Genomic DNA, 16113 nt, shown 5'->3' with positions numbered 1-16113 from the left:
CAAGAGTAATCTTTCCCGTCCCGCAGCTGCTGGAGTGGATCCGCCGCACCATCCCCTGGCTGGAGAACCGCACGGCGGAGCAGACCATGCGCGCCATGCAGCAGAAGCTGGAGGACTTCAGAGACTACCGCCGCATCCACAAGCCGCCCCGCGTGCAGGAGAAGTGCCAACTGGAGATCAACTTCAACACCCTGCAGACCAAGCTGAGGCTGAGCAACCGGCCCGCCTTCATGCCGTCAGAGGGCAAGATGGTGTCGGTGAGCACGGCCGCGTTTTAGCTTCAGTGGACTTATTACTTCTGTGTTGTGTGACAGCCTATAAAAGATGCTCAAATCATTTTAACCCCCTATGAAAAATAATGTTCGACTCAAATAGTAAACATTTAGTTTGAAAACAAAATGAAGCTTGATCTGTAGTATGAAGTCATTTCTAAGTCTCATCTTCTCTTTTTGATTAAAGTAGTGACAACAAGTCTACTTAAACAATAATACATTTAGTATTAGACGTTTATTTCCATGTATCTACCATTTTATTCGTATTTTCCACTGCTTTTGTGAACCTAAGATTTTTGTCTAACCAATTTACACCACCAAAACAATTTGTCCACAGTTCGTTGTGCCATTATATAAAGAGCTGAGATTGTTTGATATAACACATGAGTATGCGTTTCATATGCAAGTGCCTTTTTAAAAAAGGTGCATTTAAGAAAAGATGTAAAAATTGAGAAGATACTAGTCTTTATTCAAATTCTAAACACTAAATTCCCTCAAAAATGTCTCAAAAGAACGATTAGAAATCCTTGTATTTAAAGTGTGACACTGAGGACGCCTCTCTCTTTCTCTCTCTCTCTGCCAGGACATCGCCAACGCCTGGAAGGGTCTGGAGGGCGTGGAGAAGGGCTACGAGGAGTGGCTGCTCACCGAGATCCGCCGCCTGGAGAGACTCGACCACCTGGCCGAGAAGTTCAAGCAGAAGTGCTCCATGCACGAGTCCTGGACTGGAGGTAGGGATGAGCAACGCGGTCCTTTCAGTTAAGACACTACGACAAATGTGGCAGGGATTGTGTCAGCGTAAGCGATGCGAGTGTTAAATAAAGTTAGTCTCCGTGGACAATTCTGTAGTTTAACGTGTGCGTTTCAGGTAAAGAGGACCTGCTGTCCCAGAAGGACTACGAGTCGGCCTCGCTGATGGAGATCAGAGCCCTGATGAGGAAGCACGAGGCTTTCGAGAGCGACCTCGCCGCTCACCAGGACAGAGTGGAGCAGATCGCCGCCATCGCCCAGGAGCTGAAGTAAGAAGAGAGTGTGTGTGTGTGTCTGTGTGTGTGGATTGGGGGGGGGAGCGCTTTAAAGACACTGATGAGAACGAGGAATAAGAATGGCGGTGACGTTAGATGGAGACGACGGGGAGTCCAATGTTTCGGGATGCGGTCGCGATGAGAGAGAGACGAGGGTGTGAAGAACAAAAGTGTGAATAAGTGGAAATCATATTAATGAGAGAGGGATGGGAAGATGAAAGGACGGCTCGTGGTGGAGCAGAAACCTCTGATCTCGACTTTTGCTCATTCCGCACGGCTCCTCTGGAGCTTTAGTTCGCTGATAGTTTTGATGTAATCCCTTTGATGCCATAGAGGCCGCTCAGCACCGTGATGCTGGATGTGTACGCGCGCCACAGAAGGTGAATGATGTACTTAAAAAGCACAAAATGTTCAAACAGTACAGGTTACAGCATTAAATATTCTAGTGTGTGACTCCAGATATTTGGGGGAAATGTGAGCTTAAAAGGTGGCAGGTGTTCTGCATTTTATAGAAACTATGAGGTTACAAGAGATTAAATCCAGGTGGGTTCAGACGATATTAAGTCATCTTTGAAAAGGACCTTGTGAGTCAAGATAGCGTTTTAGTTCCGTCGCTGGTGGAGATGATTAATCGTGGCGTTTTTCAATCCCAGTGAGCTGGACTACCACGACGCTGCCACAGTCAACGCTCGCTGCCAGGGCATCTGTGACCAGTGGGACAACCTGGGCACCCTCACCCAGAAGAGGAGGGACGCACTGGAGGTACACACACACACACACACACACACACACAGCACGGCCGTAGGATACAGTAAAGCTGTCCACGCCTTCTTTAACTGTCTGTGTGTGTGTGTAGCGTGTGGAGAAGCTGTGGGAGACCATCGACCAGCTGTACCTGGAGTTCGCCAAGAGGGCGGCGCCCTTCAACAACTGGATGGACGGAGCCATGGAGGACCTGCAGGACATGTTCATCGTCCACAGCATTGAGGAGATCCAGGTATTATTATGAGCGCTTACCTTTTACAGCTAACGCGGTCTTGTTTGGTAAAATCTATTAAATACACAAGAGTCACATTTTTCTCTAATTGGTAGTTTACTGGAATAAATCTTAATACTGGTCTAGAAAAGCAAATAAATATTTAGATTAAGAAAACATAGCGGTACTTAAACTCACATTTTCTGCACGAAGGTCTCTGCGATGTCTCCCGGGTGTAACATCGACCCGATCTGCCTTTTTTCAGAGTCTGATCACCGCCCACGACCAGTTCAAGGCCACCCTGCCCGAGGCCGACAAGGAGCGCATGGCCACCATGGGCATCCACAACGAGATCCTGAAGATCGCCCAGACCTACGGCATCAAGCTGTCCGGCATCAACCCGTACACCAACCTCTCCCCCCAGGACATCAGCACTAAGTGGGACACTGTGAGTTGAATCTAAAGCGCGAATCTAAAAGCACGTCGGTCGACTTGTTTCCCTCCTGTGAGCGCGTTTGATTTGTCCGCCCGCAGGTGAAGCACCTCGTTCCCCTCAGAGACCAAATGCTCCAGGAGGAGGTGGCCAGACAGCAGGCCAACGAGAGGCTGAGGCGCCAGTTCGCCGCCCAGGCCAACATCATCGGACCCTGGATTCAAACCAAGATGGAGGTACGCGCTCACTGAAACACCCTCGAGTCTCTGCAGCGGGACGAGAGGGAAACGGGAAAGAGTCTGTCGTTGACAAAATACATTTAAGTCATAATTTAGGTAAAAAAAGGCAGTCGAGCAGAGTATTATGTAAAGATGTTACTATTTACTTTTAGCTCATTGCTCCGATATTAATCGTGATCGTACACAAATGATTTAGAACTAAACATGCTGGTTATGATTAAAATGTTCCCTCCCTCCCCTGCAGGAGATCAGCCACGTGTCCGTGGACATCGCCGGCTCCCTGGAGGAACAGATGAACAGCCTGAAGCAGTACGAGCAGAACATCATCAACTACAAATCCAACATCGACAAGCTGGAGGGCGACCACCAGCTCAGCCAGGAGTCCCTCATCTTTGACAACAAGCACACCAACTACACCATGGAGGTACGCTGGGCGTCGCCGCAGCCGTGACCACAGGACAGGCTCCTCCTCTTTTATCTCATGTGCTTGAAGTGCATCTTCTTCCTCCTCCTCTGCAGCACGTGCGCGTGGGCTGGGAGCAGCTGCTCACCACCATCGCCAGAACCATCAACGAAGTGGAGAACCAGATCCTGACCCGCGACGCCAAGGGCATCAGCCAGGAGCAGCTCAACGAGTTCAGGGCCTCCTTCAACCACTTCGACAGGGTGAGGCGTTCAAGGACCGTTTGAAAAAACTGGATCTTGGTGTAAACTGGGCTCAATGACACACAGTGTCTATTTTTATCTATGCATGTTTTTTTTGTACTCAAATTCAAGACTAACGCTTCATATTCAAGCTCGACCATGATAATAAAATGCGGGCTTTGTCATTTTGTAACATTTCGTGTTGTGGCCTGCAGAAGAGAAACGGCATGATGGATCCAGACGACTTCCGTGCCTGCCTCATCTCCATGGGCTACGATCTGGTGAGCTCAACGCGCACAGTTTCAGAGTAAACGACACAACTGAGAGGTTTCACTTAGTCATTTCACCAACGAGCGTCTGGACTGAACGTGTCGCTCTCAACAGGGTGAGGTGGAGTTCGCTCGCATCATGACCCTGGTCGACCCCAACAACACGGGCGTCGTGACCTTCCAGGCCTTCATCGACTTCATGACTCGCGAGACCGCCGAGACCGACACTGCGGAACAGGTCATGGCCTCCTTCAAGATCCTGGCCTCGGACAAGGTGAGCACGCCAACGCCGCTTCCTGTTGGCGTCCGTCTAAGCGCCGCGTTTACAAATATTACACATGAGCAGAGGTCCAACACACCAAGAGGCAACAATATATAACCTCCATCAGGTCACGTCGGGTCGTTTATGTTGCAAAATGAAGGCCGGCTGTCCTGGCAAAGCATAAATCCAGTCACAGGGTCTTCGTCGCCATAAATCATCCCCCTCTTGCCTCTCTCTCGCCCTCCAGAGTTACATCACGATGGAGGAGCTGCGCAGGGAGCTGCCGCCCGAGCAGGCCGAGTACTGCATCAGCCGCATGACCAGGTACATCGGATCCGACGGCACCACCGGCGCCCTGGACTACATCTCCTTCTCCAGCGCCCTCTACGGGGAGAGCGACTTATAAACAAAAAAAAGCTGCTGCTTCTCCTCCTCACCTCCTCCCATCCCCTTCTTCCCAGCTCCTATTTCTCCAATGTGGAGAGAGCGACTAAACCCCTTCCACTGTCCTTCTATGCTATCATTTCTTCCTCTTTCAAATCTTAACTTTCTTTCCCTTCACTCCCTCCTCTTCCTCCCTCACCCACCCACGCCCCAAAAACACTGTCCAGAGAGGATGAGAGTAGAAGGCTTTGCTCAATTGAAGCGGTTGGAACCGGCTTGGCCCTCGTTTCTGTTAGGACGCCTTTAAAATAACCAGGAAGTGGCAGGTTTTGCACTGATTATGTAAGCAATACATATACCACACCGGCCTTTAGGAGACGTCGAACAGAAGGAGGTAACGAGGGAGAGAGTCGCTCAGAGAAAGAAGTTATTGCCAGCAAAGCCTCCTGCTCTCCCCCTCTCTCTCTCAGATGACTTTTTTTTTTTGTAGAAGGGTAATTAAAGAAGAAAAACGTGATAAAAAGCTGGTTGGTCAGTTGGTTTGGTTGGTTGTGTATTTGTGCAGACGCATGCTATGTTGAAGTTTAGAAACGCTGTCTTTAAGAGTCTCCTCCTCCTCCTCATTATTAAACACAAACCGCATTACAAGGAGCAGGTCAGGTGCTATGATGTCACAACGCCAGTCCAATACTATAAAATACCCACTCCGTTATAATACAACGCCACAGCACTTTGACACCTGAAGATCTTAGAGCTTTAAGCTCAGGTACAAACGGAGGGTGAGTGGAAGCACCTGAACATTAAAATGCATAGAGAGAGAGCGACTCAGAGCAAAGCACTATGGGTAAACAGACAGAGAGAGAGGGCCACGGCTGGATGGGGACTTAAGAACGAAGACAGACAGACCGATCCCACCTCAGCTCGCTTTGACGTCACATCTAAAACACGCAAAAGGTTGATTTATTTATTGTTTAGGGACACAGACGGAGAGAGAGGTGTCGAGCAGCGAGAGGCGACGGGAAGTTATGGACAAAATAAGAAGAATCAATACTGTATGTGGGACCACAGCAGGCCTATGTCAGTGACGCAGCAAATAGGGTTTTGGTCCCATCGTCAGGTCGGCCATGATGGTCAGTGCGAGTCGACTCCTCCGGATGTGTGACGGTGATATTTTTGATTGCATGTGCTCCAGGTTTCTCATTCTGTCCATCATCACAGACGCCACAAAAAAAAAAAAACAGTTCCATTTTAAAAAACCTCAACTTGGAATAAAAAAGGAAAAGTATATTACTAAACAGACGTCGTGTTGTCTTTTCTGGAGTAACTGTGTCGCTGTCTTTAAGGACGACTCTTTCACCGCAAAGCTAATGAATTCTAATTGTTTTGTGCATGTGTAATAAAACGACTGTCCGACCTTTGACTCCCGTCTCCGATGTCGAGGTCACACGTCGGGGTCGTCGTCGGCGTCCCGTCTGAGGTGGGACGGGAAGTCCAGGCCTCTCTCCTGGGCGTAGCGCATCCAGCGCTCCTCGTCTCCGCGGTGCGTCAGAAACCTGCCGCCACGCCGCTGCTCGAACTCCCGGAGGTCACACCACAGCTGGAAGTCCTGCAGCGGGGAAGATGGGAACGTGTCAGTCGGGTTTTCCTGATTTAGCACGCCTTCTGTTGATTGAAATGATTTAATATTAATACATAAGGAGCATCGAGTTACATCGAGTGCAGTAACTCACCTGCAGCCAGGCGTGTCCCAGTGTTTTGCCCACGCTGAACCTCCGTCTGACCGACACCTGCAGCAGGTTGTTGATGAGACTCACAGCTGCAGAGGAGAAGACACAGCAAGGATTTACTCTCCTGTCCCAAGATGTGTGCACTGGTGCCACCCGGTGGACAACAGGAGAATTCAATCTTAATTCGGGTGTTAGAAAAGAAGAAAAAAACCTCGGGAGAAGAACAATGATCTCATCGTTTAAAAGCACCAACAGGAAGAGTTAACAATAAAGAAACCTTCGTTACCCTCCAGAGAGATGGAGGCCCACGGTTGTCGCGGGTACATGAAGGCGGCGTTGGTGATCTGCTGCCTGATGTCCTCGTCCTCGTTGAAGGGGAACGTGCCGCTCAGGCTCACGTACATGATGACGCCCACGGACCACATGTCCAGGGAGCGGTTGTAGCCGCTGTTGCTGATCACCTCGGGCGCCAGGTAAGCCGGCGTGCCCACGACGGAGCGGCGGAACGACTTCTCGCCGATGATGCGGGCGAAGCCGAAGTCGCACAGCTTCACCTGCGACACGCGAGTGGAAGGGGGGGGGGGGGGTTGACGTCTCGACTCCACATGAAAACGTGTGAAAAATCATGTTTTAAGAGATCCCACCTGAGGGAAAGGATCCGCAGAGGCCAACAGCACGTTCTCAGGTTTGAGGTCGCAGTGAGCGATGTGTTTGAAGTGCAGATAGCGCAGAGCCTCGAGGATCTGCAGCAGACGGGACAAAAACATGAGGAAGAACAGTCGTAGTGCAAAGCTTTTAAACCGTATTCATGCAGAAGATCAAGCTGAAATGTGACTCAAACTGTTTGATGACGCTTTAAATGACCTGAATTAATGGATCGTTATCGACTGCCAAGACAATAATTCATTTAAAAAGTGGCCTTTCTTCTCCTCCACCGACACTACTGCTGCATCCATCATCCAGGGGACGATTGAGAGTCATTAGTGTTCTTATTATATTGTCCACCTCAAGTAACCTACCGGTTCAGGTTACTCTAAATACAGGCCCGAGGGAAAACATGTACGGTGCTTTTGTAACAGGAAGCTGTGGATTTTCTTACCTTTGAAACTCCAGAAGTTTCAATAAAAGATATTTTCTAACCACAAAACATAAAATGATGGTAATTGAAGCGTCCTCCAGGTGGAGGGATCCTCACCTGCGCGACCAGGAAGCGCGTGTTGCGTTCGGGGAGTCGGCCTCGCTCGCTGGACAGGATCATCTCCAGCATGTCTCCGTGGAGCTTCTCCATGACCACGAAGACGTATTGCAGCGTCTCGAACATCCCCTCCAGCAGGACCACGCCCGCGTGGGACAGATTCTGGGCAACACACAAATATACAAGTACACGTATTTACATATCAGATGTTACAGAAAACAATCTGACAATACATACAGAGATAAAAGATGAAAAACAAGAACCTGCAAGATGGCGACTTCGTTCCTCAGCTGTCTCTCCAGTTTGGTGGGGAAACGCGTCTTGTCGATGACTTTGATGGCGACCGGCCGACCCGACTTCCTGTGAGTCCCTGAGGAAGAAGACACGCGTGTTACTCTTTTATTCAATCCTTTCTGCATTAATTCAGCAATTTTGAGTTTACAGAGAGTTTGGTAATGCTGTACAATTACAAGTCCTTATTTTCATATTTATTTCCTTGAAAGTTTCTTAAAAAGAATCCGTAACTTTTGTTATTAGTGATCGTTCAATAAGCAAAATTATTATAAATTACAATAAATACCTTCTAAAGCTTCTCTTAATCAGGAGTCCCAAAATGTTATGACTGAATTATGGTATTCATGACAATGAATTAGTTTCCAATCAAAATCAAGTCAAGGAAATTCTTCTAGAAATCAACAACTACAAAAAATAAAAATCTTATATTTTCATAGCTTTTGAAGAACTTAAAGCAAAGAGTTAATATTTTAATCTGTGTCTCTGCTGCGAACCTCCCAAGAAGATGACGTCTTTCTTTGCTGGACATAGGAACTTGTAATAATTATTGTAATAATAATAATAATAATAATAATAATAATAATGATCACCTTTGTACACCACTCCAAACTGGCCTGAGCCCAGCACCTCGTCTGTGGAGATCTGATACACCGAGCTGATGTCCTGCAACACACACACACACACACACACACACACACACACACTTCAACACACCGAGGTAACAAGTTCATCAGGATTAACTATGAACCAATAGGTGTGATGATCCTCACCGCGCCGTCACTGCAGAGCGTTTCATCTTTATCTGGAATCGGAGCAGATCATTTTAATAAAGAGACTTATTTTTATGAGACATAGAAAGTGATTCACGCTTGTTTGGAGGTCGTCTGACTCATGAGAACATCGACAAATTCCTCCCTAAAGCGTATTTGTTACACAACCCAGATTCTGTCTCCCAGAACGCATCATGTTTCAACGCCTCCATCGGGTATTGCGCAACACTTTTTATTTGAGGTGTTATTTGTGGGACGCCACCTCTCTCCTCGCCGCGTCCCCCGCTGCTCTGCACGGGCATCAGAGCGCGGCGGATGGCGCTCTCCCAGGCCGGCCCGTCCTCTCCGGCCGCCACGCAGTACACCAGCGAGGCCGTGACCACCTCCAAGGTGTGGGCGCCGCTGCCCGGCAACGGGGCCACGGTGAGGTGGGCGGGGCCTCGGACCCGCAGCACCTCGGACAGAGCGACCTCCTGAGGGATTAACACACAAACATCGCCATTCTTAGCTCATAAATTAAAGGAACACCCACCATTGTACATGTTTTATCCTGTGAGCGCCGGTGGGCCGCTCTACCTTGTAGTACTTGGTGCTGCTCTCGTTCTGGTACAGAGTGATGCTCTTCCAGTCCAGGATCCAGTAATGACGTTTCCTCTGTAAAGACAGGAAGGGGACAGCAACAACTCGTGACGAATCAGTGTTTGAGGGAAGTGAGTGAACCGGTTGATCCCAGAGGACGCACGAGCGTCTTGTCAGTCAGGTCCATTTACACGTCGTGGAGTTTCAGATGAATAATGTTCACACACACCTATTCAGTTAGACCTTAGCTGTAGGTTGTGGTTGTGGGTTAAAGTTATTATTATAGTCATTAATAGAGTTGCTTCCCTTGATTCATCCTCTGGGCTCTAAGCTGGAAACTTGACAACATATTTTTATATTTTATTTTGTGCCACAAAAGGACAGAAAATGCAAAGAATTATAAGAAGATATACATGCAGGTTTTATTTATCGTTCATCTGCAGCTTTTTCTTTCTTGGCAGAAGTGTTGCATCTCTTACACGCACAAACACGCTCTGTTTTAGTGTGTGTGTGTGTGTGTGTGTGTGTGTGTCTCTCACCAGTGTGTCTGTGTCGGTGTGATGCAGCAGCCATCCCTCTCTCAGCACTCCTCCCGCTCTCTTCTTTGAGTGATGCACCGACTGGACGAGCCTCATCAGAGGGATGTAGCTGCTGAAACACGGACTGAAGGACAGCCGGGACACAGAAGAGGCAGATTTTAGGGAGAAGAACTGATTCAAAAGTCACTTTTTCGTGGCAGTGAGGGAGCAGGTGCTCCCTGTAGCGTCTCCTAAACGCCTCTAGGTGACAGTAAGCTCACTGCCCGCAAAGTTGATGATGAATTCAGTGATGGACAACAGGAAAGATGAGTGTCTCAGTACTCAGGAGTCACATCCGTCAGGACGCTGTCTGGTGACAACGGGATGACGTCATCAGAATAAATTAACGACCCTCTGACCTCATCGGCTCTCGCGGTCGCTCATCTCCCGTCGTCCCGTCTCCGTCTGTGGACATCTCGTCGTCGGAGACGTCCGACGTCACGGTGCTGCAGAGCTCTGAGTCATCGTCCTCGGGGTCTGCGGGGCAGCTGTGACCCGCCGCCGAGGATTCTGGGGAAATGACATCATGGACAAAAGATATCAGGACCGCAACTTCTGATTATCTAGACATAACGTTTCCTTTTTAAAGAGACACAAAATAGGGAGGAATGCAACGTGAGGCGCTTCTCTTATGTCTTGATTTGTTCGAGCAATAAACCAAAAAATGTATTCACTTTTTTAATGATTAAAAAAACCCCAGAGAAAAGCAGTAAAACTCATGACAAGCGAGACCGTGGACTGCTCACCTTCCCCGTTGAGGCCTCTCCTCTCTCCTGGACAGTCTCGGGGGACGAGCAGCTCGCAGCGCCGATGGCAGTTAAACCTGCAGTCTGAGACGTCAGAGACGAGGAGGGCGGGTCGAAAGAAGCATTTCATGAAATGATTTTTCATTTCTGAGCTCTGAGAAACACATTCAGGGGAAAGTAGCAAAAGCTTTGGGCCTAAATACACAAATGGCTCATTGAGACTAAAGCGCTGCTGGAACGGAGCATCTAAAAACCGCCTCAGAGGAGGAAAATGTTTGAATGTGTTACACAACTCATCGCTGCAGGCAAATACTGTCTTCATTTAACTCAAGCGAAACACTTTTACATAGATTTCTGACAGCTTGCAGGCTCATAGAGGTAGTTTAAATAACTCCATCCACTGAGGAAGACTGTGGGACGTGGTTGAAAGCTCCAGAAAAAAAGCTTGTATATGATTATTACATTCTCTAATGTTGCTGATGCAGCACTTCATGTGTTTACCCAGTAATTCACTTCTTCGTGTTGTTGTTATTTCATCAAAGCGTGCTGATACAACAAATGTTTGCATTGAATTACAAACTAAAGAAACTAAAAGTTGGAAGAGGAGATCTTCCTGCAACGGGCCAACAAATAATCTGCTGCGCCTCATCCCGGTGTTGGGATTAAACTAAATTAGATGTAATGTCTTAATAAGTGAGATTTGAGGTGCTGGTAGGTGGCTACGCTAAGCTAATCGGCTGCTGGTGCTGGGTTCTCCATAAGCGGAGCATGAATCCTGAGCCTAAACGAGTCCGTTTGCCCGGCGTCCAGCTCACCTGAGCACTGCAGCCCCTGCCTGAAGAGCCCTTTGAGCAGCCGGTGGCAGTGCCGGCACACCGTGGGTTTGGTGTAGCTGTGGATGTGGAAGGTGTGAGGCACCTGAGCCCCGCTCGCGTCGCCGGAGCCGACGCCCAGCCAGACGGGCGGCTCCACCCACGACACGGGCCTGGACGAGGGCTTGGACATGCTGATCTGGAGGAGGACGGACGGCGAGAGACGTGAAGTTCATCACTTGAAAGAGTGCAAACGTGTGACCTCCTTTGACCTGAAGCTCAGCGGACGTACCTCTTCCAGGCTGCCTCCGGCCTGATTGGACAGCGAGTGCGTCCGGGGTCGTCGGGGCGGGAACAGGGAGAGGCTGGTGCTGACCTGCCGCCGCGCTCGGCTGCAGTCGTTGGGCAACAGGAAAGCGCAACGTTTGTGAAAGTCCAAACCGCAGCCTGAAGACGAGGAGGAGTGGAGGGAGAGAGACAGTTTGACACACTGAGTCAACTTTTTTCTTTCTCCTCACACCGTGGAAACGCCAGCGGGGCGGCTTTACCGTCACATTTCAGTCCCTGCCGCACGAGGCCCCACAACATTTCCCCACAGTGGTGGCAGAAAGTGGGAGTCCGGTACGAGTGCACCACCAGTGTGTGCGGGCGGATCCTCAGCTCAGTGACGGACGCTGATCCTGAGTCACATTAAACAAATTTAAAAAAGACATGGCGTGAGTATTTTCTGACTTGCATTGCATCGGTTTTTTTGCATCTGTTTTGCATGTTTGTCTTCGGGTCCTGAAGCCAGGCAGCTCCACTTTTGCATGTTTTTTTTCCTTCATGCTCGACAATCTGGCAGCGCACACAATGAGTTTCAGGTAGTTCCAATGTGCATTAGTGTCAGTTTTAAGGTGGGATGTATATTTCAGATCATTTTTTTCCAAGATGTGAAATACACTTCACCACCTCCTGACCTGAAAGAGTCCTAATCAGCATGAAAGCTTCCAAGAGATGAGCTTCTCCTGTGGTCTTTATGGGATTTATTTTTGCCGTATTTTTGTACTCAGACATATTTAGTAGCTTTGTAAAGCTCGTTGGCTCTAATGCATCCCGACTCTGCACCCCACAGATAACTTCACACTGTGTGTGGATCTGATGTGTGAAATGCTAACAAGGTGCACGAAACCAAGGGAGCAAAGAAATACTGAAAATAATTATCCGTGTTATCAGAAGCAGGAGGCTTTTGATGTTCTTTAAGTATTTCTGATGTTTCTCTCCAAATTAAGACTCCAATTCCTCTTAAATAACGCGGTTAGTTTAGCTGCTGGGACAAAACGATGGCTAGTATCTGGCTGCTGTACTTACAAAACACTTTCAGTGAGTCAGAGCAGAGAATAAAGAATAAATAAGAGCAAGATGCTCCGTTGTTCTCGTTTTGGCTGACCTGCGACGATGACCTCGATGAAGTCTCCATCCTGCAGCTCGTCCTGGTCCGTCAGACGTTGCAGCAGCTGCTCCGAGGCGGACTGATGTCTGAACAGCAGAATCTTCTCCCCCCCGACACCGACCACGCTGCAGTCTGGAGCCTGAACACACACACACACACACACACACACACACTCAGTCACAGAGCCGAGGCTTCATCCAAGAAACCGGCTAAATTTAAACCTTTTTTCCAAGTGCTGCTAGAATGAATAAGATCCACCAGCTGGGGCGGAACAGACCAACATAGATCTCCATGTGTTAGTACAGAACATAGCCTTACGTCACTGATCAGTGTGTTGAAAGAAAGAGATGGAACCGCTCAGTAAATCTTTTTACCGACTCGAGCCGTGCCCTGGCTCGGTCGAGAAGAGATGAAGGTGATGTAAAAACATGCCACAAGGCTGAGAACTGAGAGACTGGAGTGAGGTTCAAGTTGTGAGAAAAAGATAAACCAGCACTTTGGCCAGGTAGGGGTTAATCCCATCACCTGTGGGTTTGTTAAACATGGAGGTCTACCTGGACATAATAAAGTGATGGACAAATATGAAGCAAAGCGAGCGACAGCTCAATATTTAGGTGCATTCATCTCTGGCTCCACCCATCCTATGATCAGAAAATATAGATTTTAACATGAACTGAAGGATCCTGAGACTCTGAAGTGGATTGAAGCAGATTTCAGCGAATAATTTGAACACATGGGAACATCTTTGTCTGACCCTAAACTAGTGAGATGTTAGGAGTGGAGATACAGCGACACGCGAGTGAACGCTCTTCAGCCCGAGCTGACCTGCTGCCGGGAAACTAGAGAAAAGATCAAAGTTGGAAAGGCGCCTCGGTGTGAGCGAGGCAGAATGAGTGTGTGTGTGTGTGAGAGAGACACAGTGGGGGAGAAGCTGTGGTTGGAAAGTTTGCTGCGCTCTTCGTGACCACAGAGTCTCTGTAACTGAAGCAGTTTGAAGGCCAGAGCGGCCGACACGAGCGACCAGACACCTGCAACTCACCAACATCGTTATGGGACCTCATCTACTCGATGCACCGCTAACCTCCTGACTGCAGATGTTACCGCTCTGAACATGAACTCATTACTAATCTTTCATCAGTGAAGAGGTCGTGACATTGAGGGGTTTTACTAACCGACACGATCCTCCTTCTGGCAGAAGGTGACCTTTCAAAGTCCACTTGCTGACTCTGACGAGAGGCTCCAAGCGGCAGCTGAACATTTTCCAAGCAGTGTTTTGTCGAGTCGGTTAAAGATCACTCACACTTATTAGTAATAACGCCTTTTAGTTTGTTTTTCTTGCTCACTTAAGCTCTTTGAGGCTGCTGTTGAGGGGTCGACTTCACGAAACCTGTCCATCAACGCGACGACGTCATCAGAGTGAGACTACGCCTGCAGGTGTAGGATTTTAACCACCACATTCTGGCCACGAGCTGAACAATGTTTCCGTTTTAACCAGTAGTCACGACGGCTTTTAAAAAGGGGTCTACTTGCTTTTAACCTGACACGTAGACGGAAAGACGTTTAAAGTTGAACTCCTCCCATCAGGGGACGCAAGATGAAACGTTTAAAAAACCCTTCAACCCCCTTGGGGGGGGCAGACTGAGCGATTGTTGTATAAAACTATAAATCTTAGCATGTTTTATGAAAAAAAAACTGCAGTATTTGGAGGTTTTGAACAACATAAGTAATCTACAAGTGGAATATATAGTTTGGTACGTGAGAAAATTCAAATGTCACAGATGTGCGCAAATGAGGCCCAATGCTAAATCCTCTCTGTACTAAAGGCTCTCTAACTTTCTTCTGTTTCACTTTATCAAAGTCAACCTTTGCAGAGAGAATGTTACCACGTTGTGCTGTGATCTGGGTGAGAGTTGAACCTTACAGCTGCATCATTTCAAACAAATCATCACCCTGAAAGTGAGTTTTTTTTTCTAGGCGAACCTGAAACCTTTTTATTTTCTTCTGTGTGTCATCTTCATTTACTCTCAACCAGTAAGATACAGACTGATATTTACACATCTGAACACAATCTCACACGTGTACCTTTTATTATAACACCCAAAGTATTTAAAAAGCCCTCGTGGTTGCAGAGATGCACCCTTTTTAGTTTGGGTATCGTATTTGAGAAAAGGGCCTAAACATAGGTTGCTGTTGGTTAAAACAGACACCAAGTTCAAGATAAATCACTCTGCCTTGTTTTATGTTTCTTAAAATGGTCAAACTGATGCAGCAGAGGTTGCCATCTCCAAACTTTCCCCATGTAGTACGAGTCAGAGTCCAAAAGAACCCGTCCCCATGATGCCCGATAGCATCTTTCACGAGTCACTTTGATGAAATGCTCCTTGAAGGCGCCTCACCTTCCTGACTCGCAGCGTAAAGAACCCTTGAAATGCTCGAGGCCTGCGGCGAGAAGCAAGCGTGAGCGTTACCTTGCGCTCTATGATCTCTGCAGCCAGCCTCTTGGCATGGCGATAGCTCCGGCTGCCGGCGGGGACTCGGACCAGCTCCCTGAAGAGGCCGAGCTGGAACTGGACCAGAACCGGCGCCGTGAACTTGCTGGGACTGGAGGGAGTCACTGCGGACATGGAGAAAGGTCCTGTGGCTACATGGGATCAGTTTATTACAGAGAGGAAGACATATTCAGGACTACACTTCTTACTTTCAGAGTTTCTGAGAAAAATAGATGAAAAAAACTGATCAGATTAAAATGTTATTTTATAAAACTACACCTGGCGACTCAAAACAAGCACATTATAGGTTTCTCTACATTTGATTTGAGGATGTAAACTTATATTTTTTAGTTGGATGAACCGCCTCGTTCATCATCCACTGAGTCACCAGGTTAAATTTAGAAAGTGACACATTTCAAGAAGTTAATACACAGAAATATGACTTCCTATCACCAAAATACTCAACGTAAGGAACCTTACTTTCGGAATCGCGGTTCTCTTGAGCTCCTATCTTTGAGCTCAATCGCAGGACTGCAGCTCAACGGCGTGACAGCTGATCTCTCGCGGCGCTGCAGACTCGACGTGCACTCCGGTGGTCTGGTTTCCTTTTGGTGGGGCTCGGCAGTCTAGTGAGACAGGAAGTCGTACAGCGAGAGAGAAAGAGAGAGAGAGAGAAAGAGAGAGAGCGAGAGAGAAAGAGAGAGAGAGAGAAAGAGAAACGCTCACCTCTGAGGGAAGCTGTGATGGTGCAGTGTACGGTTAACACCCCACCAACCTTAGCTGTGAAAACCCTCACACACACACACACACACACACACGGTCATCATCACTCGCCACAGGTTCCCGACCGCGGAGATGGAAGCGCACGAGACACAGGATTAGTTTGAAAAGTGGAGTTTGTCTTTATTGAACCTTTGATAAAATACACAATCAGGCTGGCCCCTTCACAATAAGAGCCATCAAATCTACAGCCATGTCGGAGCTGT

General features: G+C 48.1%; 2 protein-coding genes across 3 annotated transcripts in view; one reads left to right on the top strand and one right to left on the bottom strand.

Moving 5' to 3' along the window:
- actn3b (actinin alpha 3b) overlaps positions 1-5800 on the top strand; it is a 27451-nt gene extending 21651 nt beyond the window's left edge. The window contains exons 10-21 of the mRNA XM_068587564.1: positions 27-257; positions 856-1003; positions 1141-1291; positions 1951-2059; positions 2154-2294; positions 2539-2721; positions 2808-2942; positions 3190-3369; positions 3465-3611; positions 3806-3871; positions 3975-4133; positions 4369-5800. Coding sequence (XP_068443665.1) covers positions 27-257; positions 856-1003; positions 1141-1291; positions 1951-2059; positions 2154-2294; positions 2539-2721; positions 2808-2942; positions 3190-3369; positions 3465-3611; positions 3806-3871; positions 3975-4133; positions 4369-4527 — 1809 coding nt within the window. The 3' untranslated portion in view covers positions 4528-5800. The remainder of the gene's footprint in view (positions 1-26; positions 258-855; positions 1004-1140; positions 1292-1950; positions 2060-2153; positions 2295-2538; positions 2722-2807; positions 2943-3189; positions 3370-3464; positions 3612-3805; positions 3872-3974; positions 4134-4368) is intronic.
- prkd4 (protein kinase D4) lies at positions 4685-16113 on the bottom strand. 2 transcript variants are annotated; one of them, XM_068587565.1, is made up of 19 exons: positions 15608-16113; positions 15107-15279; positions 12636-12777; positions 11755-11886; positions 11499-11653; positions 11210-11405; positions 10395-10478; positions 10008-10158; positions 9610-9733; positions 9068-9145; positions 8754-8964; positions 8492-8523; positions 8312-8384; positions 7691-7797; positions 7428-7589; positions 6877-6975; positions 6519-6786; positions 6236-6321; positions 4685-6111 (listed from the first exon to the last, which is right to left on the bottom strand). In XM_068587565.1, the coding sequence occupies exons 2-19, from the start codon at positions 15260-15262 to the stop codon at positions 5947-5949; spliced, it is 2421 nt and encodes an 806-aa protein (XP_068443666.1). In that variant the 5' UTR covers positions 15263-15279; positions 15608-16113; the 3' UTR covers positions 4685-5946. The 2 variants fall into 2 exon arrangements, with proteins under 2 accessions (XP_068443666.1, XP_068443667.1); XM_068587566.1 differs by having other exon boundaries at positions 15107-15252.

Source organism: Clinocottus analis, unplaced genomic scaffold (assembly GCF_023055335.1).
Source record: "Clinocottus analis isolate CAN_PGR_092001 unplaced genomic scaffold, fCliAna1.0.p SCAF_21, whole genome shotgun sequence".
Taxonomy (NCBI): domain Eukaryota; kingdom Metazoa; phylum Chordata; class Actinopteri; order Perciformes; family Cottidae; genus Clinocottus; species Clinocottus analis.
This window is presented reverse-complemented; position numbering and strand designations above follow the sequence as displayed.